The following is a 23,450-nucleotide window of genomic DNA, read 5'->3' on the forward strand; positions in this document are numbered from 1 at the left end:
GCGGGAAGAGCGTGGGTGTAATTGCCTTCTCTTTCCTGGAGCGTGAGGACAAGTTAGGGCCCACTACGCATGCGCCGTCTTCGAACCTGATCGGAAGGTTTCATGGAGAGCGGTCGCCGGAGTCAGCGCGAACGGGCACTCGGCGCATGCGCCCTCGCGTGCTTCGCGGCCACAGGCGGCAGAGGGGAAGATGGCGGCGGTGGTACAGAATGTGGTGAAGCTGTGAGTGGAACTGTCCCCTCTTCCCCCCCTATTTCCCCCCTTTTGCTTGCAATGGTACAACCCGAACCTTAGACGAAGGGCGCGCAAGGAGGGTTGTTGGGGAAGAGTCCATTCCGCTCGCGGGGGTGTTCCTGACGGGATAATGGAAGGAGAGGGGTTAGCTATTGAATCTCTTTTTTTCTCCTCTGCTCATTGCCTAAGACTGAAGCGATATCTTTAAAAAGTGGGTTTTTAAAAGCGGACCGAGTCTGTCTATATATGTGTGTGTGTGTGTGTTTGGGGGGAGCGGGGCAAGAAAGCACCTTAAAGTTTCAAAAGTGAGGTACGTGAGGGGAAAAAAAGACCGCCCGGCCACCTCAAGATGCCTTTTAAAGATGGGGAGGAGCTTTTTTAAAAGGAGGAAAAAAACCTTTTTAAAAAACCCCGAACCCCAATTATGAATCTTTTGAGGGAGCTGAGGTAAATCCCCCCCAAAAAAGGCTTGGATGAAATACAGTAGATAGAGGGACTTGTGGAGGCGGAAAAAAAATCCCCTTTAATATATATGTATGTATGTATATAATTTTTATGTTTTCCTCCCACAACCTAGCTTTCCCCTCAGAAGCCTTAAGCACATTATATTTACATATATATATATATATATATATAAATTTATATAATGTGCTTAAGGAGTAGGTTTCTGAGGGGGAAAACTGGGGGTGGTGGGAGGAAAAGGGGGAAAATGGAGAGATTTTGGGGAGCATCTTCTCCCACCTGGTATGTTTGGATCACAACTCCCATCATCCTAAGCCCTGCCCTTGCTACCTAGCTTCTCTTCCTGGCAAAGGTCACCAGGAAAAAGGGTCGAAATAATCAAAATTGGGGGCGCTTTTTGGAGAAAATGAGGTCCTCCCACCCACCCCCCAAAAAAGGTCAAAAACATTAATGGAAGTTTGAGGGAAGGTCCTGAATTTCTTTCCTAGGCACCCCACAAAATGGGAAAATAAAAGTTTTTCTGGTCCCCCCCCCCCCCCTCTGTTCTTTAAAGCATTTTACAATTTTAGAGGGGGAAAATGCGAAGGATCGGAGAAGAAGTGCAGCCTTTGGAAAGGAGATTTCAAAAAATAATCAATTTTTAATAAATATTTTTTATTGGGGTTTGTCGTACAGGTAGTCCTCGACTTACGACCGCGATTGGAGCCCAAAACTTCCCATCGCTAAGCGAGACAGGGTTTGAATTGAATTTTGCCCCATTTTATGACCTTTCTTGCCGCCGTTGTTAAAGGAATCACTGCCGTTGGTACGTGAATCCGGCTTCCCCATTGTCTTTGCCTGTCAGAAGGTCGCAAAAGAGGATCAAACGACCGCATCATCATAAATATGAGTCGGTGGCCACGCGTCTGAATTTTGATCAGGTGACCATGGGGATGCTGCAACGGTCGTAAGTGTGAGAAAAATGGTTGTAAGTCACATTTTTCAGGGCTGTTGTAACTAACAGCAGTCACTAAATGAAGTGTTGAAGGTCGAGGACTGCCTGTAATTGCAACTTGTACAAATAATGGCGGAAAGAGAAATGAGGGTAGCTGCCTTCCTTAAAAATAAAATGGCACAAGTTTACAAGCTCATTCTTTCCATTTGAAGTATCAGTTTGAAGTTGATTTGGGAAAGCTTATTTCCAGTGGAAAAAGTGTTACGAAGTTGCAAGTTGTGTTTTGTACAGCTTCTCAATCACCCACAGCCCTCAAATGTTGCTGACTTGACTTCGGGAAAGTAAATAGAATTACGTATAATGCATTGATATTCCATCTTCAAAGACCAAATTGGATGATTTGGGGATGCTGTTATATTTTCCATGTGAGGCAAACTCGTAACATCCCATCCACTGCTTTTTATGTGAATTGGTTTGGAATCAGGAAGGCAGGATATAGGAAAAAAACTCTGAACCCATGACACAGACGGGTGGACTGGAAATATTTGAGAGAAATGAAAACTTACCATATGGAAGGAGATGGGAAGGAGGGACAAAGTTGGAGTGGAGCAGTTTCCCCATAGAACAGGCCTCAGCAACCTGTGGCTCTTTCCTCGCTCTACTGCGGCTCCCTGTTGCCAGTCAGTTCCACAATTGATAGGGCTTTCGGTTAGGACAGGTAGAGGGAGAAGGACGGCATACGAGGAGGTAGGGGAACTGGACTTCCCGTCAGCTTCAGAATTGAACAGGGGAGCTTTCAGTTAGGACCATTCTTTGACCATTCACTCTTTGAGTGTTGAAGATGTGTTGATTCTTTTGAGAGGATGAAGACTAGCTGCATTTTGGCTTTAGAAAGGAGAGAAACCGAAATTGTCCGAATCCCAGAATTGTAAAAACAGTTGTTCCACCTATTTCTAAATGCTGTGAAGAATTGCAGTAGAGATGGTTAAAACCAGGAGCTTTGTGTGTTATCCCACATTTCTGAACAAAACCATGCCATTTGTTGAGGAAATTGTGGATCCTAACTGAGCCAAGAACATTGTGTGTGTGTTTTGTGTGGCTAAATTTCTTTAAGCTGTTTCAGTTGATAGTTGATGATCAAGATTGAATATAAAACACTGTAAACATAGTGGGATTCTGATTTAACTACATTAATTTTCTCTCCCTCCCTTTGGTTTCCTCCCCAGACAGCAAAGTTGTAATCTTACTTTCTTTCAAGCAAGTTGCATTGTTTTCTTTACCCTCCTTCAGCTTTTTTTTTTTAGTGTGTGGCAAGGTTTAAACATTGAAATTACTATAATTATGGACTGTTATTAGAGAGACTTCATTGCTGCTGCACCACAGATTTTTGAAGAACAAGGGAAAAATGCAAGCTGTGTACTCTTAGATTTTTCTGCATTCTTTTCTCTTAGAAGTTTCCATCATAAGCCTATTTGCTAATGGATTTATTGAATAGAATTGGACATTTTCTTTCTTCGGGTGAATTTACTAGATTGAAAGACAGTTGCCGTATATACAATACCAGCTCCACAGGTGCTTCTTTTGTTCTGAAGAAAGGGGGAAAAAAAGCTTAAATCCATGCTTCTAATTTGAATTTCAAACCAGCCTCTTCACATTTAATTATGACAATATCTGCGAACGGCCAGCTGTGTGAACGAAATACAATATTTGCAATCTGTCAAAAGATCTATCCTGCTAGGGGTGGTTTCTTGTAATGCTCAGGAAGTGAGATCATCCATCTATAGTTTCCTGGATTAAATGGAGGCAGGTTCATCATCAGACTGAGTGATAAAGTGATTCACTTACAGTCAAGTATGATGAGTGAATCAAGTTATTATAGCTTCAACAATAAATCATGCTTTTAAAAAAAATAGCTTTATGTTATGTACAAACTCATTCAGGGCCTCCCAAAGACATAATTCAGACAGTCAAACCTACCTAAGGATGAATGCAGAGTCTCCCCAAAGCTGGGCCTGGTTTGTACTTTACAATGTGAAAGAAAATTACAGAAGGGTTGTGGCCAGCCATACTCAACTGAGTTGTAATTATCATCATCACCTTCATTTAATGACCCCATAATCCCTTGTGGGGTAGAGTCTGGACAACTGTATGGAGCTAGCAGAGTGTTTATTGGCCGGATGCCCTTCCTGTCGCCAATGCAAAGGTTTTTTCACCAGATATATTCTCAGTGTGCTCAGAGAGATAAATATCTCCCTCTAGCTAGGATCGAATTCACAGTCTCCTGATTGTGAGGCGAGAACTCCACCTCTACGCCATTGTACCACAACGGAGTTGTAATTATGTTTAAATGAAATCAAATATTTTTTTTTTGCTGAATTTTATTTCCAACGTGCCCCTTTATATTAAAACATTCTCCACCCCCACCCCCCCAAATGCACACTGTCGTACTACAGAAAGACATTTCATTAACGATGTCCCTCCCAATCTTTTGTCCTAGCCTTGGTGAACAATATTACAAGGATGCAATGGAGCAGTGTCACAATTATAACGCCCGGCTGTGTGCTGAAAGGAGTGTCCGATTACCGTTCCTGGATTCGCAGACTGGGGTGGCACAGAGTAACTGCTACATTTGGATGGAGAAGCGGCACAGGGGACCAGGTGGGGCATCAGGACGGCATACGAAAACTTGGGCTTTACCTGGGATGTCAGTTCCATGAAGTCAGTTCCATGATGTCAATTTCGGGCAGCATCTTTCCTGCTTCAGTTCATTTAAGTATATATACCTTGGGCTGAAGCCAAATCTCATTTTCCTCATGAAACCCACTTGCTCATGGTAGGAAGCTGCTGTGGGATATTTTTGGGGTGGTGGTTTTCCATGACAGCAGCATGAATTAATGCTGGTATATACTAAAAATGCTTTATTTTTATTTTACTTGCCCATCTAGCTATCAAGAAACTGGGCAGCTTAATGATTCCTGCAAAGAGAGCTGCTAGAAGGGTTCAATATCCCAAACCAAAAGGGTTTGCCATAAAGTTGGCCTAACTTTATATATAAGCTCCCCCCTATATATCAATTGAATAATTAAGCAGGCTTTGATTTCCTCTTTTTCTGTTTTTGGAAGGTTTGGCATCTGGCCAGCTCTATTCTTATCCGGCTCGACGTTGGCGGAAAAAACGCCGTTCCCATCCTCCAGAGGATCCAAGACTTTCTTTCCCTACCATTAAACCAGGTTTGCCTTGTCTGTATTATACAAAGTTTTAAATTTCTATCATGACAGAGCTTTCACTTGGCCGAAGTGATCATTCAGGCATACATTACAGAATTTGTAATTGTCCAGGCAAATTCCGGGGTAATTTGGACAGGTAGATGGGGGCTACCTGAGGTGAGAACTCTGTAGTTCTAAACCAGCCAGAGGAAAGTACCTTTGTATCCTGTTACTTGTATACTAATGGACCAACAGGAGAGCCAGACATTTTAAAAAATGTCAGGTTGCAAGTAATACTTCCGTATAGATGCAACATTAAAGGTGACAGAAGAGATAGTGTCATTCTTGTGTTAGGACTTAGTAGATTTCTGCATTGGCCTGTGGTGCCTATCAAACTTTTCTTAGGTTATTTAGCCAAGGTCAATGGAAGTTTAGATTGAGAGGTCCTTGGTGCTCTCTGAGTTTGGTTCTTTTCTTGCAGACATTTCATGACCCAACTAGGAAACATCATCAATGCTAAAAGGGAGGGGGGAGGGAAAAGGAGGAGAGGACTATGGGGTCCTTGGTGCTCTCTGAGCTTTGTTGTTTTCTTGCAGATGTTTTCTTTACTCAAACTAGGTAACATCCTCAATGCTGTTACCTAGATTGGGTCATGAAACAGCTGCCAGAAAACAACCAAGCTCAGAGAGCACCAAGGGCCCTCCATTTCAACCCTAAGTTACCAACATTCTCCTTTTATTGGTAGCTTGGATTCTTTGTCTTAATGGCTTTAAGACAATGAAATCTCTGTTTTTGGCAGACACTGAGCAGGCCCTAAAGAAAGAAGGCTTAATCTCTCAAGATGGCAGCAGTTTGGAGGCCCTCTTAAGGACAGACCCCCTTGAGAAACGCAGCTTGCCTGACCCTCGTACCGATGAAGACAGCCTCAGCGAGTTCCCCGTTGCCAATAGCCGCACCCGGAAGGTAGTGTAGAGAATGGCAGCCTGTGGTAAAATAAGACATCTTTCCTTTGAAAGATGCTCACGTGTAGAACATATTGTTCTTCTTTTTGTTTCTTTCTCTCTCTCTCTCTCCCTCCCTTCCTTTCTTTTCCCTGTCTCTTTCTCTCCCTTCCCTGCCTGCTTTCTTATCACCATCCAACTGTTGCTCTGGCCACCAAGGAAAATTAAAATTAAAATATAAAAATTATAATGAATACAAAGCTGCCAAGGACAAACCATTTGTATTTTATTTATTAACTATATGCTACCCATCTTCCTGTGGCAACTCTTGTCTCTCAGGCTGAGAGCCACCCCTTGAGAATAGCGACATGGATCTCCTGTTGGGAGTGGGATTAGAAATAGATCACCCCTCATTCCTTTCTGAGTGCTGTTGCCTGGGATCCTCTAGAGAATCCATCACTTTCTTCTTCGATTCCTTTCCCTTTGGTTCATGCTGATCGTTAACATTCAGTGCAAAGAGATGAGTCCTTGGATGAGGATTCTACCACTTAATGACCTCGACTTGCGACCGCAATCGAGCCCAAAACCTCTGTTGTCAAGCAAGAAAATTGTTAAGTGAGTTTTGCCCCGTTTCACCACCTTTCTTGCCACAGTTGTTAAGTGAATCACTGCAGTCGTTAAGTTAATCTCGCGGTTGTAAAGTGAATCTGGCTTCCCCGTTCACTTTACCTGCCAGGAGTTCATAACACGACCCCGGGATATTGCAACCGTCATAAATACGTGTCAGTTGCCCAGCATCTGAACTTTGAACACCTGACCACCGGGATGCTGCAGTGGTGGTAAGTGTGGAAAAACATGTCATGTCACTTTTTTTTCAGGGCCGTTGTAACTTCAAGCAGTCACTAAATGAACTGTTGTAACTTGAGGTCTACCTGTATTAAGCCACTAGGGGGATAAGGAAACCCACAGCATACAAATACACTGATTCCATCATATATTTGAGAGAAAACACAAAATATTTATTAGATGATTTTTTAAGAAAGGTACAGTGGCAAATAGTCCTATTTATCATTCAGGCTGTAGAGGTAGTCCTCCACTTACGACCACCATTGAGGCCAACATTTCTGTTAAGTCAGATGTTAATTGTGTTTTGCCCCATTTTACGACCTTTCTTGCCACAGTTAAGTGGATCACTGCAGTTGATAAGTGAGTAACCTGGTGGTTAAGTGTATCCGGCTTTCCCCCGTTGACTTTGCTTGTCAGAAGGTCGCAAAAGGGGATCACGTGACCCCAGGACACTGCAACCGTCCTAAGTATGAACCGGTTGTCAAGCATCTGAATGTAAATCACGTGACCATGGGGATGCTGAAAAGGTCGTCACTGAAAAATGGCCATGAGTCACTTTTTTTTCACTTGTACCTTTGAACGGCCGCTAAACGAACCGTTGTAAGTCGAGGACTGTCTGCACCTGCCTTTGGATTCAGAAGCTGCACTGGAAACGGTCCCTGATCGCGCAGGAATATTGTTGCTCTTAGCATTTGTCCTGCGCAACTGCTTGCAAACTGCGCTTGCCTGGTTTTTACAGCAAAACTGTCAACGCATTGATTGACCTGACAAGGGAGGGTTGTTATCAGACAACTTGTCACAGAACTCAACCCAAGCAAAGCTGCGATTTAAGGGGAATATTCCTTTGGATGAATCAAAACATCCGTTTCTCACAGCTTTTTGCCTCCTTTCCTTTTTGTTTCAGCGAATCCTGGAACCTGACGACTTCCTGGATGATCTGGATGATGAAGATTACGAGGAAGACACCCCAAAACGACGAGGCAAAGGAAAGGCGAAGGTAAGGGGCGAACGTGCCTCCCTTAAAAATTCCCTCCGTTTCGACCTTTGTAGGCTCACTGAATCTTACATCTGCTTCCGTAGTGTGGACTAAGGAAGGCCTCTGAACACTTTAGGCAAGGAATAGAATAGAACAGAGCTGGAAGGGACCGTGGAGATCTTCTAGTCCAGCCCCCTGTTCAAGCAGGAGAATCTATATCATCTCAGGCAATTGACTGTTCTGTGTCTTCTTAAAAACCTCCAGTGACGGAGCACCCACAACTTCTGGTGGCAAGCTGTTCCACTGGTTAATTGTCCTCACTGTTATGAAGTTTCTCCTCAGTTCCGGGTTGCTTCTCTCTTTGATTAGTTTCCATCCATTGTTCCTTGTCTTGCTTTCTGGTGCTTTGGAAAATAGGTTGACCCCCTCTTCTTTGTGGCAGCCCCTCAAATACTGGAAGACTGCTATCATGTCATCTCTAGTCCTTCTTCTCTCTAGTCTAGCCAAACCCAAATCCTGCAACTGTTCTCCCTATGTTTTAATCTCCAGGCCTTTAATCATCTTAGTTGCTCTTCTCTGAACTTTTTCCAAAGCCTCAACATCTTTTTTTTTTTTTTTGTAGTCTGGTGACCAAAATTGGTTGCAGTATTCCAGGTGTGATCTTACTTAGGGTTTTAGGAGATACCTAAAATGTCCCAAAGGATGCTGGGAAGGCAGGTGCTTTAGAGTAGAAGCCATTAGCAGGGTGCAGGTGTTACTCTCAGCATCTAAAAATCAAAATGCTGACTTGGTTAATCCAACTTGTTATTTACCTGCCATCTGAAAAAGATCTTAGAGTGGTTTAGAGAAATGAATAAATATTCATTTTAAGATTGTTGCAAAGATCTTTCACTGGGTGGCAGCCTTGGTCTACATATTTTCTTAGTGTGATTAGCAGAACTAATCACCTACATGCAAGTTGTCCTCACTTAACGCTAATTGGGACCGACGGCTCTGCCCCTAAGCAAAGTGGCCGCGACAAAGAGGAAATCTCATGACCATAACTGTGCTTTTTAGCTGAAAGCGGACAAGACTATTCAGTTTCCTATCTTCATCTTTTGTTTGCGTCCTTCTAAGCCTTCCCCTCTCCTTTGGAAGGCTCAAATGCTTGCTTTTATTGCCTTGTACCCATTGAAGGCAACGCGATTGCATTGGCAGCCTGGGGCTGGGAGCTGTGGGCATGCTACACAAACAGCTCCTTCTTATAGTGCCCTATCCGTCATCGGACATTGGCGGTCATGTTGGCGATCCTATTTTGATCAACAGCCGCACGAAAAAGTGCTGCTGAGTTTTGTCCAAACTGGTCCCTTAGATTTTGAAGCCACGATGTCCTTCTGCCTGGACCTCCTTTGCCTTTAATCTTTCCCTGGAGGATGAAGCGAAGGATGCCGTATTTTTCCGGGTATCCCATCACATGTACAAAATATTCTAACTTTCCCTTTTTTATGGTTTTGATGATTTCCCTTGGCTTTCCCAGGCGGCTTATCACCGCCTTGTTTCTGATTTTGTCAACCCAGCTCATACGTAAGAGCCGTCTGTAAATCCACATTTCAAATGCTTCTAGTTTCTTCAAGTGGTTTTTTGTCCAAGACCAACACTCTACTCCGTAGAGCAGGATAGAAAAGACATAACATCTGACAAGCCTGATTTTCAGTCTTTAGGCTTATGTCGTGACTGCAGAAGACCAAAGAGCTTACTCTCTTCAAATCCTTTCTCTCCAGTCTCTGTTCTATGGAGAACGGGGAAGAGAGACCACAAATCAGATACAGTACAATGTATACTAACTGGAATGTGGTTCCATCTTAGATTTTTACTTTTTCCTCCAAACCCAGAAAGAAATCATACTGTGCATCTACCTTCAATTTCCCCCCCAAAAAATATCTAATTTCCTTATAGGGTAAAGGAGTTGGGAGCGCTCGGAAAAAGCTGGATGCAGCCATTTTGGAAGACAGAGACAAACCTTACGCATGCGACAGTGAGTAAGAAGGGCGACCCGGGTTATAGTAAACAGCGTCTCGATTTTACTGGTGTATAAGCCAGGAATAGCTCCTGGTGTCAGGATGGGATTGTGTGCGATTGCCCAGGTGGGGTGGGGGGGTCTCTTGGGAAGATGTGCCACAGGCTGGCTACGCCCAACTTCTTTTACTCCCCCCCCCCCCAATTAATCGTGCACTGGGCTGAGAGCCGTTTTTGGGGTGAGCCGAAAGGCTGTCATTTAGCACGCAATGGGAAGGGGGTAACATTTCTTTACCCAACTTCCCCCCAAAATAAATGGCAGTTTTGCCTGATGAAGAGGTTTTTTTTCCCAGTTTTGCCCCGATGAGGAGTTCAGTGAGACGCAGAAACACGCAGCATTGGCCACTTCTCTGCTGCCTGAAATTGGCTCCCTTAAGAGAGCATCTTGTAAACAGATTCATTTTTGAGTTGGGCGTCTTCTCCGTCCCTTCCGTGGGATTCTGGGAAAAGTTCTAACCCATTTCTTCTGGCAGATCCTGGGATTGGATCTCTTTCTCTCTGTCTCACACACACACACACACACAGCAAAGGGAGGAGAAGCTGTCTTTATCCTGGGCTGCTTCTTTTCTTTTTCCTTTTTGCTACTCTTATTTGTCTCTTGTTGCACCTCACACACAGACCCCAGAGTTACGGTAGACAGCGTCTCCTTTGGCTCCACGTTTCACAACGGTTTGATCTTTGACCTGTTCTCTGTACACCCATTTGCCAAAGGAAAAAAAATAAATGCCCATGAAACCTTGGTGATTAATGGAAAAGTTGGGAGTGAAGGGCAATTGGCAAGACCTTTCTAAGGGGCAAATCATGAGTTCCCTGAAATTTCTTTTCTTTTCTCTCCTCCTTTACTCTCCTGTAAGGATTTTTATACCGCAACCCCTCCCGTCCTCTTAATTTGAAATAACACCAGTGAGCTTTTATTTTCCTCTCCTCCTTTTTTAATCGCTCTGTATAGGTGACTTGTGTGCGTGTGACGTGTGTGATCTTACAGACTGCCTTCACCTTTCTCTCATTCTCTTTCTGTGTTTCAGATAGTTACAAACAAAAGCATACCTCCAAACCTCCTGAACGAGGTATTCCATTCTTTCTGTCTTGCTGTTTAATTTCCTCCTGATCTTGTTCTTCTGAAATGTTCGTTTTTAAAAACACTTTTTCCTCTCCCTCCCTCCTGCTTTTCCCCCCCTTTTCCAAAAAAACTTCTCGTGCAGAGTGCCAAAAATCCCTCCCTTCCAATGATATCTATTTTGGTTTTATGTATGTGACATATAAAGGTGGCTCAGTGGCTAAGATGCTGAGCTTGTCGATCAGAAAGGTTGGCAGTTCGGCGGTTCGAGTCCCTAGAGCCTTGTAACAGAGTGAGCTCCCGTTACTTGTCCCAGCCTCTGCCAACTTAGCATTTTGAAAGCAGGTAAAAAATGCAAGTAGAAAAACAGGGACCACCTTTGACGGGAAGGTTACAGCATTCCCTGCTCCTTTGGCATTGAGTCATGCCGGCCACATGACCACAGAGACGTCTTCGGACAGCGCTGGCTCTACGGCTTTGAAATGGAGATGAGCACCGCCCCCTGGAGTTGGGAACGACTAGCACATTTGTGCGAGGGGAACCTTTACGTGACATATTGAGAGGGGCGGGGGCAAACATGGCATTTGCACACGAATTATGGGTTTGGGAAAGATACGAATTCTTTTGAAGTGTGGTGAATGTTGAATTGAGAATTTGACGTTTTCCGTCTAGAGGAGGATGGATTTGAGATATGGTCATGCTTTGCAAAGTTGAGGCCAAAGTGAGGAGGAATTCTGGGAGTTGAAGTCCACACGTCTTGAGAAACACTGTTGTAGAGCATAACTGACTGTGACAAAGCCCCTGCGTCATTCAGACCAGCTGCCGTTCCAAATCATCTCTGCCAGATGTTGGACGTGGCAGGGGCTTGCGTTTACTTCCATCATTGCTAGAATCTGTAAATTCTCTTTTAATACAACAGTGATCTTAATTGACGTTGAGAGGATTGTTTTTTGTCATGCCCCGTGGAGTGGGGGCGGGGGGGGGAGAGAAACTGAGTTGGGACTTTGCCTTCTCCAGCTGAAGAGACTTGTTAGCACAGGAACAGGGCAAAAGGTCTTCAGATTTTGTAAATTCTGTTAATAATAGCCCAACGCCCGAGTCTTGGCTCTTCATTCCCTTCATTAGGTGACCTCTGAGCTATTTGCTGGGCAGTCCTTTTCTTTCCCCAGCAGCCTAGGTGATCCTAGATAATCTCTTGGATGTCCTCGCTGCTCTCAGCAAAAATGGAAGTTTCCCAATTCTGTCAGGCTGTTGGGAAGACAGGTAGTCCTCAACTTATAACTATAACTGAGCCCAAAATTTTATGCTGCCAAGTGAGAAATTTGTTAAGTGAGTTTTGCCCCACTTTACGACTTCGCTCGCCACAGTTGTTAAGTGAACCATTGCAGTTGTTAAGTTAATAACCCGGTTGTTAAGTGAATCTGGCTCACCCATTGCATGTCAGAAGGAGTTCTAAGCCGGAATTCAACTGTTGATAGCGCTAACTGAGCCTTGATAGCGCAGTGGTTAGAGTGCAGTACGGCAGGCTACTTCTGCTGACTGCCTGCAATTCGGCAGTTCAAATCCCACCAGGCTCAAGGTTGACTCATCTTTCCATCCTTGCGAGGTTGGTAAAATGAGGACCCAGATTGTTGGGGGCAAGAGGCGCACTGTAAACCGCTTATAGAGAGCTGTAAAGCACTGTGAAGCGGTATATAAGTCTAAGTGCTATAACGAGAGACAATCCTTGGTCACAGAAATGCAATAATCAGGATCTCTTCCCCTTCTGCCTTTTTTCCTCTTCTGTGGAACATAAATGTGTAAGTTTGAAGGAGAAGGGCTGGGTTTTCCTCTCCCACCAGCAGAAGAACTGAGTCAGATCTTTTTCCATATCCACTTTGGTTGCTGACTACAATAGCTGCATAGAGCAGGGCCTACTAGCTCTGATTCTTTACGTAATCAGCTGGGTTTACGCAACTCTTAAGAGAGCTGTGACTTTTTTCTTCTTGGCAAATTAGATTCCCAGTTGCTGATCAAACACACATACCCACATTTATGTGTGCACACACACAAACACATCCATACTGAAACATCCCCGAGTCGTGAGACCTACATAGCTCAAAGGATTTGGAAAGGATTTGTTCCTTTTTATCCGCCACTTCCCTCCCACCAGCAGCTCTACTGCTTCCTTCTAAATATGGTCTGTTTTCTTGTTTCTGGCCTGAGCCATTTCCAGATTTAGGACGTATTGTTTGGTGGATTAATTTGAGCCGCGGAGAAGGTGATGGATTTACTTGTTCCGCTTCCCTTGCCTCTAAATATGTTCCTGGCACAATCTAAAGCTAGGAGTTAGTTCCATCAGGTCTTCTTCCTTCCAATATTTTGCAGAGAAGGATAGTAAGCAATGAGGAAGGTACATTTCTGTCGAGGGAAGAAAAGAGCAGCTAAAATGTAGCCCGGGCCTCTTTCTGTAGATTAGGCGGTCTCCCAACTTGGTATCTGTAACGCTTGGAGAGTTCAACTCCCAGAATTCCACAGCCAGCAGGGCTGCCTGGGAGTTGAAGTCCACAAGACTTAAAATTGCCAAGTTTGGAGACCTCTGCTATAGATAGTTGTGGACTCACGGATGTTGCTAACTGACACTCCTTGGATGGCCTTGAGGGTGGGTGCTGAGAGTTGTAATTCAGCAATATGAGGCAGGCATATTCCTAATCTCTTAATCCCAGAATTCCCTGTTCCACTAACTCCCACTTTTCCTCTTACGATCAGAGTCAAAGAGTGGTTATGTTTGCTGATGCCATGCTTTTCCTTAAACAAGGAGCTGGTTTTAAAGCATTACCCCCCCTCCCCCCAGGCTGGCATGGAAATCCCAGTTAACTCTAAAATGCACTAACCAAGTGCGTAGCTTTTGCAAACTCATTTGCCAGGCTGGGCTTAAACTGACAGAAATACTGTAAATTAGAAAGCTCAAGATCACATGAAGTGTTAATATCACTTTATAATGCATTGGTAAGGCCACACGGGTTGAATTTCATCGTCCGTTGACTGCATGCACTTTATGGATTGCTTGCAATGCTGGGTTGGGGTACGGAGTGTTGGCCATTCCACTATTGTGGCCAAGAGCTGTTTTGCTTGTGGCCCTGAATGAGCTGCCTTGGGAGTTAGCCAAGTCCCCTGGAACAAGGCGACAGGCAGAACTTGGGTGTCGCGGAAGGCACCAGGTTCTGCTCTGCGAGAAGAGAGAATACCTCTTACCCTGCTACCAGCAACTCTGCAACTGTAGGCACCCCTTCCACCTCTGTGCAAGTAGTCCTCAACTTAACAACCGGAATTGAGGCTGGAATTACAATTGTTCAGTCATTGGAGCCGTCTTTCGAAGGATCGGGTGACCGGGTTCAAAGTTATCGTCATTAAACGAATGCAGAAGTTGTTAAGCGAATCTATTTTCCCCAATGGGCATTGGGGTTTTTGTTTTGTTTGTTTGTTTCGCTGGAAACCAGAAGAAAACGCTGAAAACCAGCCACCCCCCCCCCAAAAGTCACAATTGCAGTTGTGTGTCCGCAGGATGCTGCAAAAGTGCCCCGGTTGCCGTGTGACCGCAGGGTGGGGTGTACGGCTGTTGTAACTCCAAAAACAGGACATAGGTAGCTCTGAGGAGGCCTGTTAAAACTTTGAACAGTTGTTAAGTGATCGGTTGTAAATTGAGGACTACCTGTTTGGGGAAGCAGGCTTTGGGGTGGATTTTGAACAAAGGCTTAGCCCACCGGTGGGTTTTGCTGAGAAGGGACGTGGAGGGGGGGGGGGCTGGGGCTGTTCTTTTACATCCAACGTGGCTCTAAAATGTTTCCTTTTGATCCTTTCCTGGTCAGTCTGTGGGAAACGCTACAAGAATCGTCCCGGCCTGAGCTACCACTACGCTCACTGTCACCTGGCAGAAGAAGAAGGGGAAGACAAGGAGGATTCGCAGCCCCCCACACCCGTCTCCCAGAGATCAGAGGAGCAGAAAAGTAAGCTGCAGGGAGCTTCTGTCCCTCCCTTTGACATGTTTGGAGTCGGTGGGGCGAGTCCCAGGGCCGGTTTTCTATGCTGCTGTTCAGCCTGATCCCTATCAATCAGGACAGCACCTTTGTTCAGCCCTGCTGGTCCTTGCATAACGGAGGTCATGGAACAGTCTTGCTGTCAGGTTGCATTGGTCCACTTTGGCATTCGTCACCTCCACGCCCTCCTTCCCCCAACTCCTCGCTGGGTCTCTTGTTTTTGAATCACCTGCAGCGGCCGGAGTCCGAAAGGGCTCCAGCTCTGTTGCCCAATTATGCTTATCAACGGGAACCTTCTCTAGCGAGGGGGGTGTTTCTTCCACCCCGGCCAATTCCCTCACTGGTCCATTTTCAGAGAAGATCATGGTGCCACCTGCACCCGTGAGAATTGTCAGGCTACAATTACCCACTGCGGTTAGAAATGGGCTCGGCTATAACGGTTTAAAACTAAGTGGCGGCAGGAGGGACCATCCAAGGTTTAAAAAACAGAAATAACTTGCAACCATTATGTTTGTTAGGAAACTTGCTGAGCCCAAGTTATGTTTCTGATCTCACAGTTTTACTGCCCAAAGTTTTCTCTGCAGGATTTGCCCATTTTTGGGAGGTGGGGGGGAGGTGTCTCGGGATTTAGCTGTGCTGCTAAACAGGACGATCCTGTGCCTTGCTTTGAAAGACAAACCCCTTCCTCCCCCGTAGCCAAGAAGGGTCCCGATGGTTTGGCCTTGCCCAATAATTACTGCGACTTCTGTCTGGGAGACTCGAAGATCAACAAGAAGACGGGTCAACCCGAAGAGCTGGTTTCGTGCTCGGACTGCGGGCGATCAGGTACACGAGCCAATGGGAGACCTCTCCCCTCCTTGGGTGCACCCTTGAGAAAAGGAAATTGGGGGGAGGCTCTCTTTCGTCTTAGCTGCCCGCCTGCCAAATAACTCACCTGCCTTTCCTAGGGTAAGGTGGCTACGTCTTAACGCTGCCTCTCTCTCTCTCTCTCTTGCCTCTCTAGGGCATCCATCTTGCTTGCAGTTCACCCCAGTCATGATGGCTGCCGTGAAGACCTACCGCTGGCAGTGTATTGAATGCAAGTGCTGTAACATCTGCGGCACCTCGGAGAACGATGTGAGTCTGCTTCCCCTCCCCCTTCCTGCCCCCCAAAGGCTGATCTGGTTCTGTTGTGGCCCGCCAGCAGCCAGCAAAGCTGGCAGCAGATTCAGACAGTGAGGAGGTTGGATAGGAACATGGGTCTGACAGTTCTGGAGAGCCTTCCAGGGTCTTTTGCATGCCGGGAAATGTCACATTTTGGGGATTCATAAAAAGAAAGGGGAGTACTTAAGTCCTCTGGGTGTTGTTTTCTCCAGTCCAACAGGAGGGGGTGGTGGTTAAGTAGTATCCTTCTTCATTGTTTATCCCTCCCCATCTTCCTCAGGACCAGCTGTTGTTCTGTGACGATTGTGACCGCGGTTACCACATGTACTGCCTCACCCCACCTATGTCCGAACCCCCAGAAGGTGAGTGCTATTCTGCTCCCCTTCTTGTGGCTTCCCCACCTTTCCCCTGGGTGAGATTTTGGAGTTGTGAAGGACTGTGCAGCCCTAGAATTGTTGAGCAGCCTCCTTCCTTCATTTTGATCTTCCTTCCTCCCTTTCTCCTGGCTGCTCTAAAATTGGTGGTTCTAGCTCATCAGGAAGACCCCAGGTTATGGCCCACTACTGTGGCTCATTCTCTTCTTTAAAATAAAAATGTGGGAGTTATCTTGCAGGTTAGGTACCTGTTCCATTAAGGGTCTCAGTGCCCGTGATGTTCCAGGATGAAATGGCCAGCACCCGAATGTTATGTAAGAAATAGCATTTTGAAGCCTCGAATCTTCTTGTGTCCTCCAATGTACAAGATTTTAGGTCTTCTGTTACGAAACCTCATGAGATTTCAAGCTGCCCGGGATCATCCTATTGGAGGAATGGCAGCATTATAAATTAAGATAGAATGAAAGAAGTGGAGGGAGGGAGGAATTAATTTGAAAAAGGAAGGAAGGATTGGAAAGAAGGAAGGGAAGGAAAAGAGGAAGGGAGGTGTTTAAGGGAAGGAAAAAAGGAATTTCAAAGGAAGGAAGGAGTTTAAAAATGGGAAGGAAAAAAGGAATTTAAAAAGGGAAGGAAGGAAGGAGAAGAAGGGAAAGAAGTTCAAAATTAAGACATACGTTGTGTGCATTCACTTCCTGTATCATGACAAGGCAAAAATGGTGGCTTGCAGCAAGCTCCTTGTTCCCAGAGCCAGGGCTGACTCAGGGATTTGAGAGAATCCTTTCAGCTCATGTGAATTTCAAAGAGTCTGTTCATTTTTACATCACTTGACAAAGGGAATCCTGAGTCACTCTCAGGCTGTGACAGCTCCAGTTCAATTATAGATGCTGTGTGCGTGTGTGTATCTTTCTGTCTGCCTGTCTGTCTGTCTTCACGCCTGTTGCAACTTGTCTTCTAACGAGGAGGTGACTTAACACAGAACCATCCCGGGATGGTTCTGTGTGAGTCACCTCCTCGTTAGAAGACAAGGGCCCTCCATTGCATGGGCCACACAGGATGTGAGCCAACGCATCGTCCGGTTTAAAAGTTCCTGGAATTAATCTTTACATCTCCAGTTAATCATTGGTTTGGAGGAGGTAACGACCTCTGCCCGGGAATTTGACACATATCGATGCCAACCCGACAGTAATGATTTGCTCATCTCCAAAGTGTCCCAAACCAGCTTGCATTGGATCGCTAGCCCCTAACTCCTGACAGCGAGAACAGTTAAATCGTTGAAAGAGCTTAACTTCTTGGAATTGTGGGTGCTCCATTCCTGGAAGTTTTCAAGAAGAGACTGGGTTTGTCTGGGATGGTATCAGGATTCCTGTCTTGGGTAGCAGGTTGGACTAGAAGACCTCCAAGGGCCCTTCTAGGCCTGTGACTCTATGAAGACCTCCAAGGTCCCTCACTCTATGATATGCTCTGACCCGAGAATCCTAAAAGGAATGGGAATAAGCAGAGAAGGGGAGAAAGGGACTGAGTCACATTATAGGTAGTCCTCGACTTACAACAGTTTGTTTAGTGGCCATTTGAAGTTTAATAACAGCACTGAAAATAGTGATCTTTTTCACACTTATGACCATTGCAGCATCCCCGTGATCACATGATTTATAGTCGGATGCTTGACATCTGACTCACATTTATGATGGTCGCAGTGCTCCGGGTTCACCTGATCCCCTTTTGCGACTTTCCGACGAGCAAAGTCCATGGGGGGAAGCCACATTCCCTTGAGAACCACAAGACTTAAAACACCTGCAGTGATTCATTTAACAACCGTGGCTAAGAAAGGGGATCAAATGGGGTAAAACTCACTTGACAATTTTCTCAACTGAAATTTTGGGCGTAAGTCAAGAACTACCCACACACAGGACGGAGGACAGGAGAGAAAAGTCGAGGGAAGACGAGAAGGAAGAAGAGGGAAGTAGAGAGGGGAAAGAAGAGAAGGAAATGGGCGAGAGGAGAGGACTAAGAGAGAGGGAAGTGGAGAAGAGGAGAGAGACGAGAGAGAAGAGGAAAAGGGAGGAGAAAGGAGAAAGGAGATTAATATATAGCATTGATGGTACAATTATGAAAATAATGCCTATAACTATGACGTACAACATTATGTATTTAAAAGAGACTATAAATGTATAATTAAGAGAATAGTGGTTATAATCAGGGTGTATAAAACTCTGTCTACACAAAAAGCAGTGGATATAGCCAGTACACGGCCGTTGCACAAGTGGAAATGTGATGTATTAGAAAGAAAAATGTACAATAAAAAAGACTAACGAAAATGCTTTTCCCCTGGCAGGAAGCTGGAGCTGCCACCTCTGCCTGGATTTGCTGAAGGAGAAAGCCTCGATCTTCCAGAACCAGAATGCCTCCTGATGGCTTTTCAGTCTTCGACGAGAACCTTCACTTGTCCACGCTTTCTCTTGGGGTTCCTAATCTTTCTCCTGCTGCCCGCCTCCCACTTTGGGTCAGTGTCTCCCTTATTGGTTGGATCACACATCCGCACGCAGACACTCACACACTCACACCTCTGCCTCACCGTCTCTCCTTCTGTCATTCCCCCTGCCTCCCCTCTGGCAGTTGGGGCTTAAAACCCCTTCCCTCCTTCCTTAACCTTTACCTAAGAATTTTGAGACCCTTTCCTCAAAAATAATAATACTCCAGCATCCATGATAGGCTGAGGAGCACCACAGCTGGCCTGGGAGCATAAATGCTCCTTCTTTTCTCACTAACAACGTCTTGGACTGACACCCCAGCTTGAGGACTTTGTCTGTACAAGCGAGACCGGAAGCAAAAAGAAAAGAAAACCTATTGAATCGTTTTTACTGATTTTTCCATCTGCTTCCTCTGTTCAGCCCCATCGCAGTGGTCTGGGCTCCCCCGTGCCCCCTAAGCTTCTAAACTTCACTTGTTCCTTCGTCCCTGTAAAAAACCTTTATTTTACCCCCCCCGCCCCCTAACGTGGTTCAAAAGTGGCACCACAGCAGCCTTTGAGAGGATCATGGGTGGCATGGGGAACCCAAATCAAAGGCATCCTCCAGGCTTCGCCCAAGCAAGCGCGACGGCAAAGCAACTCAGTTTGCCCCGTTCAAAACGATCACCTCAAACTTTGCCAAATCCGTGTCTTGGATGAGTTAGGAAAATCCTGCACGGTTTAATCTGGGGAAGAGAGTGTATCCATCACTTTCTCCTCTCCAAATTCCTTAAGTATGGGGCTTGGGTACCAATCCCACATGCTTCAATTCATGCAACGGTGGGTTTCAAGATGCTTTCTTCCTCTGGAGGTCCATTTGTCCCTATGTTGGTGTGCGCGAGCATTTAAAGCTCCATCAGGCTTTTTATCACACCGGAGTTAATCCCTTCATTCGGGGAGTCTGCTGGGGTGTGTAAGTTGTGTGGAAGATTTGGAGGGTTGGTGATTCGTTGGGCAACTTTTGGGTGGATGCTGACTCTAAAACGGGGGTGTCTAACCTTGGCAACTTTAAGATCTGTGGACTTTAACTCCCAGAATTCCCCAGCCAGCATAGCTGTTGGGAATTCTGGGAATTGACATCCACAAGTCTTATCTGGCTGGGAAATTCTGAGAATTGACGTCCACAAGTCTTAGCTGGCTGGGAAATTCTGGGAATTGAAGTTTTCGAGTCTTAGCTGGCTGAGGAATTCTGGGAATTGAAGTCCACTAGTCTTAAAAGTTGCCAAGGTTGGACACCTCTGCTTCCCTAAACTTTGAGCTTATTCAAATAAGCTGCTTTAAAATCTATTTTGAGTCTCCCATCTCACCAGAGGCAGGGCCTAGAGTGACCCATATCCCTGCTGCATGCTATTTCTTCCCACTCTGCTGCTACCTGGTCCAATGTGACTCAGGGTGTCGAACTTCTCTTGCAGGAACAAACCCACTTTCAATATTTTCCCCCCTTCCCCTTGGCCCCAATTTGAGGATTTGGTCTTGCTAACAAGTGGTGCTTTTCTTAAAACAAAATAAAAAAAAAATCTGAATCCCCACTCCTCTCCTTTTTCCCCGCCAGTGGCAAGGTTTTCTGCAAGATCCCGCTTGCAGAAGGAGAGGCCTTTTTTTCTGGAATAGGGTTTTTGTGTAATATTATACTTGTAACGTGCCTGATTTTTTCTAAGATTGTCTTTAAAACCTACCTCCGACATTCCCCTTCACACGCATCCTTCCGCGTCTTCTCCAAAGACATCTTCTCTTCCTCCACCTTTGCCAAAAGCGATGGGGGACTCGGGACTGCCAAAGCAAATGGGATCTGCTCTCTCTCTCTCTTTACCTTTACCTCTCTCTCTCTCTCTGTGTCTCCCTCTCCTTCCCTCCCTCTCTCCCTCTCTCTCTGTGTCTGTCTGTCTGTCTCTCTCTCTCTCTCTGTCTCTCTGGTCTTGAGTCTGCACACAAGTCCTGGAATTTGTTGATGCAAGGTTAAACTTCGCAAAGGCCTGGGGGGGGCGCATCTCTCTCCTTGATTCTCCCTACCCTGCTTGGCAGGAGAGATCAGCCTTCTTGACTCGGAGCCTCACTTTTAATTGCTGTGCTATCTAAGATGATGGGCCGTGGGGCCCACCCTACTGGAGGACACACAATAGTGGAAAGGACAGCGGTGGGTCCTAGTGGGACAGATTTGGCCCACGCCAGGAACAAAGTGACCGCTGGAAGCTTTGATCCAGTCACCTTCAAGAAGACTTGAAACGTATGGTTCTTGGGAACTTAGTATATCTCCGAGTTATGCGTAGGGGAGAGATATCTATGATTTGTGCACTTACTTGGCTCTGGATTCCCTTTTAGTTGTACTTTTTAAAAAAATATCATTTAAATTCTTTTCTCTCCATACCCCAGGGAGAGGCAGCAAGGGCTGGCTGTCAGGCCCCCCCATGTATCAAACAAAGAGAGAAAGTTGTAGAAACATTCCCTTGGGGTGGGGCGAGGTGAGGTTTACGTGTCTCATCCCCAGCTCGGTTGTTAGGTCCTCATTCGAAGCATCACACCTGTGTCTTAAACAAACAAAAAAATAGCTACCCAAATAAAAAAAACCAAAATGGCTTCTTGGAACCAGTTTTATGGTAGTCTGGCTCTTTGGCTTGGGTGGGTGGAGGGGGGATAGTGTGTGAATCTGTTCAGTGCTGCCACATTGTGAGGTTTCATGCTCAGGTCAGGCTAGTTCTGTCGGTTTGCAGGGGGGTGGGAGGTAGGATGGGCTGTAATACCTCATTTTTCTCTCTCTCATTGTGACGCCCGCAAATAGTTGTACAGCTTCGCACCTCCTCTGCACTGTGTCTGATCCCCCCCCCCCGAGTACCCGTTCCCCGTTGAGTTGGTTGCTTGGTTTTTGTTTTTGTTTTTCTCCTTCCTTTCCGAGTAATTGATTTGTGCACCCTCTTGATTGCATAGTTTGGAATTTGGGCTTTCTTTCTTTAAAAGAAGTAAATATTGAGACTTTCCATGCCTTCCCAGCCCATCTTTTATTCTTGCAGTAGAAGCTGACATATATTTTGGCTCCCTCCCCTCCTCCCCGATTTTATTTTAAGGCTGTAATAAGCATTAGCGAATAAATACTGCTTTTATTTACTCCTGTGGTGTCGGCCCAGCAATTGGATGTGGATTTTAATTCTTTTCTTCTAAGCGGCAACGGTTGAGCCACAGGGCAACGTTTCAGATCAAGGTTGTCTCTAATATGCAGCTGCTACAAGGGAACAGGCAATATTGTTTATTGTCCAGTCTAGATTTTTTTTAAAACTGGCCAAACCAGACAGATCCTCCTCAGCCAGTCTGGGTCTGGAAGAGGGGATTGGCAACACTGGGGCGGGAGGTTGGGGGGGGGGCTGTTAAGAGTTATATTTAGGAGATGCATTATTCCAATATTGATTGCAAAAACTTGGGCAACCTTGATATTTTCACTTTTTAAAAATGTTACAGATAATCCTCGAATCGAACCCAACATTTCTGTTAAGTGAGACATTTGTTAAGTGAGTTTTGCCCCATTTTATGGATTTTCTTCATCCGGTTGTTAAGTGAATCTGGCTTCCCCCTTGACTTCCCTTTGTCATAAGGTGATCACAAAAGGTGGTTGTTCGTTCAGAATTCTAAAATCATGTTTTAGTGCGAATGAGTCCCAACTATGGCTATAAGTCAAGAAAACACCTGTATAACTTTGAAATGTCACTAAATGAATAATTGTATGTCAAGGACTACTTGCGTATTAGCACATTCTTAGAGATGGGACTTAGTCCAGTCGTCAAAATATCAGAGAGGCATGGCTACAATTTTCAACAATTCTTACTCATTTATTTGGTTGATTTTTTAAAATCTGAAAATCCCACCTCCCACCCAAAGGCAAAAAAAAAGACAATTAAACACATCTAATGAACTTGCAGTAATTTCTGATTCCTTGTTTTCCCAATTTTAGCAAATTTCGCCATCCAGGGTTTTCCCTTGGTCCAATTTCTGGAGCAAAACTGGTTCTTGGCTCTGATTGGTAAGGGACTGTCTCTCCGGGGTTATTCTGGAATATTTAAAAACAAGCAGAAATTGAGGAGATGCTTTTAAGTTGAGTGGACTTCCTCTCCCAGAATTCCCCAGCGAGTGTGCTTTAAGTTGGATGAACTTCGATTCGGAGAGCCAGTTTGGTTGAATGGCCATGGCACCATGCTAGAAAACCAGGAGACTGGGAGTTCTAGTCCTAATTTAGGCTTGAAAGCCAGCTTGGTGACTTTGGGCCAATCACCAGGAGACTTAAGTTGTAGTCCCATTTTAAGCATGAAAGTTGGCTGGGTGAGTTTGAACCAGTGACCAGGAAAACCGTGAGTCTAAGTCCCACCGTAAGACATTAAAGCCACTGGTTGTCTCTGGGCCAGCTATGTTCTCTCAGTCTCACCCACAGGGTTGTTGTTGTGGGGAAAAAACGTCCACGTTGGACGTTCGCTGAATCTATATGCGTGTGTGTGTGTGGTAGCTCTGGAATGCTTTTGAGCAATTTCAACCAAATTTAGTACACAGATGACGACTTACTCTCTGGAAATTAATAGTATGGGGGTAAGACACCCCTAACATCCTTGGGTGTGTGTGTTCTGTTAAGATACAGCCTGTTGTGCCTTAAAATGGCTTCTACTGTGCTGTTGTAAAATGGATTCTACTGTACAGCGCAATGGAGTTGCCATGGTAACGGCTTC

The 23,450-nt window shown here is 45.3% G+C and overlaps 2 protein-coding genes across 3 annotated transcripts in view; one reads left to right on the forward strand and one right to left on the reverse strand.

Annotated features, from left to right (window-relative positions):
• Positions 1-21,849, forward strand: DPF2 (double PHD fingers 2). 2 transcript variants are annotated; one of them, XM_081967875.1, is made up of 11 exons: positions 1-222; positions 4,128-4,288; positions 4,753-4,860; positions 5,636-5,799; positions 7,528-7,620; positions 9,535-9,613; positions 14,560-14,697; positions 15,424-15,552; positions 15,731-15,843; positions 16,151-16,232; positions 18,577-21,849. In XM_081967875.1, the coding sequence occupies exons 1-11, from the start codon at positions 191-193 to the stop codon at positions 18,651-18,653; spliced, it is 1,176 nt and encodes a 391-aa protein (XP_081824001.1). In that variant the 5' UTR covers positions 1-190; the 3' UTR covers positions 18,654-21,849. The 2 variants fall into 2 exon arrangements, with proteins under 2 accessions (XP_081824001.1, XP_081824002.1); XM_081967876.1 differs by lacking the exon at positions 1-222 and adding an exon at positions 315-445.
• Positions 21,448-23,450, reverse strand: part of LOC309399769 (solute carrier family 22 member 6-A-like) — a gene marked incomplete at its 5' end in the record, with an annotated part of 13,271 nt that continues 11,268 nt past the window's right edge. The window contains one exon of the mRNA XM_081967874.1: positions 21,448-22,783. Coding sequence (XP_081824000.1) covers positions 22,684-22,783 — 100 coding nt within the window. The 3' untranslated portion in view covers positions 21,448-22,683. The remainder of the gene's footprint in view (positions 22,784-23,450) is intronic.

This window comes from Natrix helvetica, assembly GCF_964273705.1.
Source record: "Natrix helvetica genome assembly, chromosome: 16".
Lineage (NCBI taxonomy): Eukaryota > Metazoa > Chordata > Lepidosauria > Squamata > Natricidae > Natrix > Natrix helvetica.

Excerpts from the sequence above, each read along its gene's own strand:
- DPF2 (XM_081967875.1), top strand. The coding sequence starts at position 191 with ATGGCGGCGGTGGTACAGAATGTGGTGAAGCT. Across the intron at positions 14,698-15,423 it reads GAGATCAGAGGAGCAGAAAA|CCAAGAAGGGTCCCGATGGT; the intron begins GTAAGCTGCAGG and ends CCTCCCCCGTAG. Across the intron at positions 15,844-16,150 it reads GCGGCACCTCGGAGAACGAT|GACCAGCTGTTGTTCTGTGA; the intron begins GTGAGTCTGCTT and ends CATCTTCCTCAG.